The 1,896-nt window shown below is 33.5% G+C and overlaps 1 protein-coding gene across 1 annotated transcript; it reads left to right on the top strand.

Annotated features, from left to right (window-relative positions):
• Nucleotides 1–749: 749 nt before the first annotated feature.
• Nucleotides 750–1,688, top strand: Or7g32 (olfactory receptor family 7 subfamily G member 32). Its single transcript, NM_001000875.1, has one exon. The coding sequence runs from the start codon at nt 750–752 to the stop codon at nt 1,686–1,688; it is 939 nt and encodes a 312-aa protein (NP_001000875.1).
• Nucleotides 1,689–1,896: the final 208 nt, after the last annotated feature.

Below are 1,896 nucleotides of genomic sequence, written 5' to 3' on the forward strand. Positions count from 1 at the left end.
TATTCAGATCATTCTAACATATCACAGCAATAAACATATAAATTTTATTCCGGGTGTATTTTTCTTCATTCATCCTCATTTTGCAAATAAATTTGATCTTGACTCCAACATGATCATATATGCATTAATCAATATTAAACATGTATTAATAAATTAATGAAAGGAAGTATATTACTCATTATCTAAATAACCAGTGTGTTTTTGCCAAATACTAAAATGTGATACTAATTAAACCTTATAAGGGATGATTGCACATCATCTTATAAATGCATTAGATGAATGAACTAATTCAACTATAATCCAGGAGGATAACGAGAGATTCTGGTGAAAGCCAAAATACTTGATAATTGCTACTGATTTTTAGTTTTATACTTTCTTTACAGTCTGCTATATTACTTGAAGGTGTAGATGCCTTCAATGGAAAAATCTGTGCTTTTTAGAAGACAGAAGACATCATAAGTTCTGTAGCTGTCCACAGGAAGTTATGAACTGTCAGACTACAGTATTGGGGACCAAACCTGAATTCTATTCAAGAGCAGGAAGTGTGTTTTGCCTATGAGCATTATTCTAGAAGCTTCATTGTGAGTATTTGTTTAAAAATGCATTATATTTCTTGATTTTTGAGATTAGTAAAAGTAAGTCAAAATTACAATTCTGTTTATAACTGTTCTATACTAATGTGATGTTATATTCATAAAATACATATCATATTTTCATTGCATAATTTATGTCAATATTCAAGAATGTACATGGAACCTGCAAACCAAACAGATATTTCAGAATTCTTTCTTATGGGACTAACATATGTTCCTGAACAACAACCCCTGTTCTTCAATTTGTTTCTGTCCATGTACCTTATCACCATCATTGGAAACCTATTAATTATACTGGTTGTGAGCAAGGACTCACGTCTCCACACACCCATGTACTTCTTTCTTTGCAATTTATCTTTCACTGATATTTGTACAAGCACAACAACAGTGCCAAAGCTACTGTTGAATATCCAAATACATGACCAGAGCATCACTTATATAGGCTGCTTGTCTCAGGTGTGTTTTGTCTTGACATTTTTTGTTTTAGAAAGCTGTCTCCTAACTGTGATGGCTTATGACCGCTATGTGGCCATTTGTCAACCTCTAAGATATACAATCATTATGAACCCCTTCCTATGTATATTCCTAGTATTATTGTCCCTGCTCATGAGCACTGTAAATGCACTACTCCATACTCTTCTGTTGCTGCCACTGTCCTTCTGCATGAAACAGAATATCCCCAACTTCTTTTGTGAACTTGGTCAAATCACAAAGCTTTCCTGTTCTAATACATTTATCAATATTCTTTTTATTTATACAGCAACCATGGTGTTTTCAGTTATCCCACTCTCTGGGATTATTTTCTCTTATATTCAAATCATGTCCTCTATTCTGAAGATACCATCAGCTGGTGGAAGGCATAAGGCATTTTCCACCTGTGGGTCTCATCTTTCAGTGGTAACTTTATTCTATGGGACTGGTTTAGGTGTGTACATGAATGCTTCAGTATCTAACTCTTCCATTAGCAATGTAATAACATCCATGATGTACAGTGTGCTCCCTCAAATGCTAAATCCTTTTATCTACAGTTTGAGGAGCAAAGAAATCAAAGGATCCTTGAGGAAGCTCATTGTTGGGATTATTTGCTTTCTATAGTTTTGTGTTCTAATTTACTGAGGCATAACCTCAGTGGCCATGCATCTAATTCAATGAAAATATATAGACCCATCTTAAGGAAATACATGTAGCTATTGGATATGAAAGAAAATGCTTAAGTAGATAGAATATTTAGAATCAATTTTATTTCATGTTTTGGGGACAGATAAAATATATCCCAGAAAAGCATCTACTATGGTACAGATTA

The sequence above is a fragment of the Rattus norvegicus genome, chromosome 8 (assembly GCF_036323735.1).
Source record: "Rattus norvegicus strain BN/NHsdMcwi chromosome 8, GRCr8, whole genome shotgun sequence".
Lineage (NCBI taxonomy): Eukaryota > Metazoa > Chordata > Mammalia > Rodentia > Muridae > Rattus > Rattus norvegicus.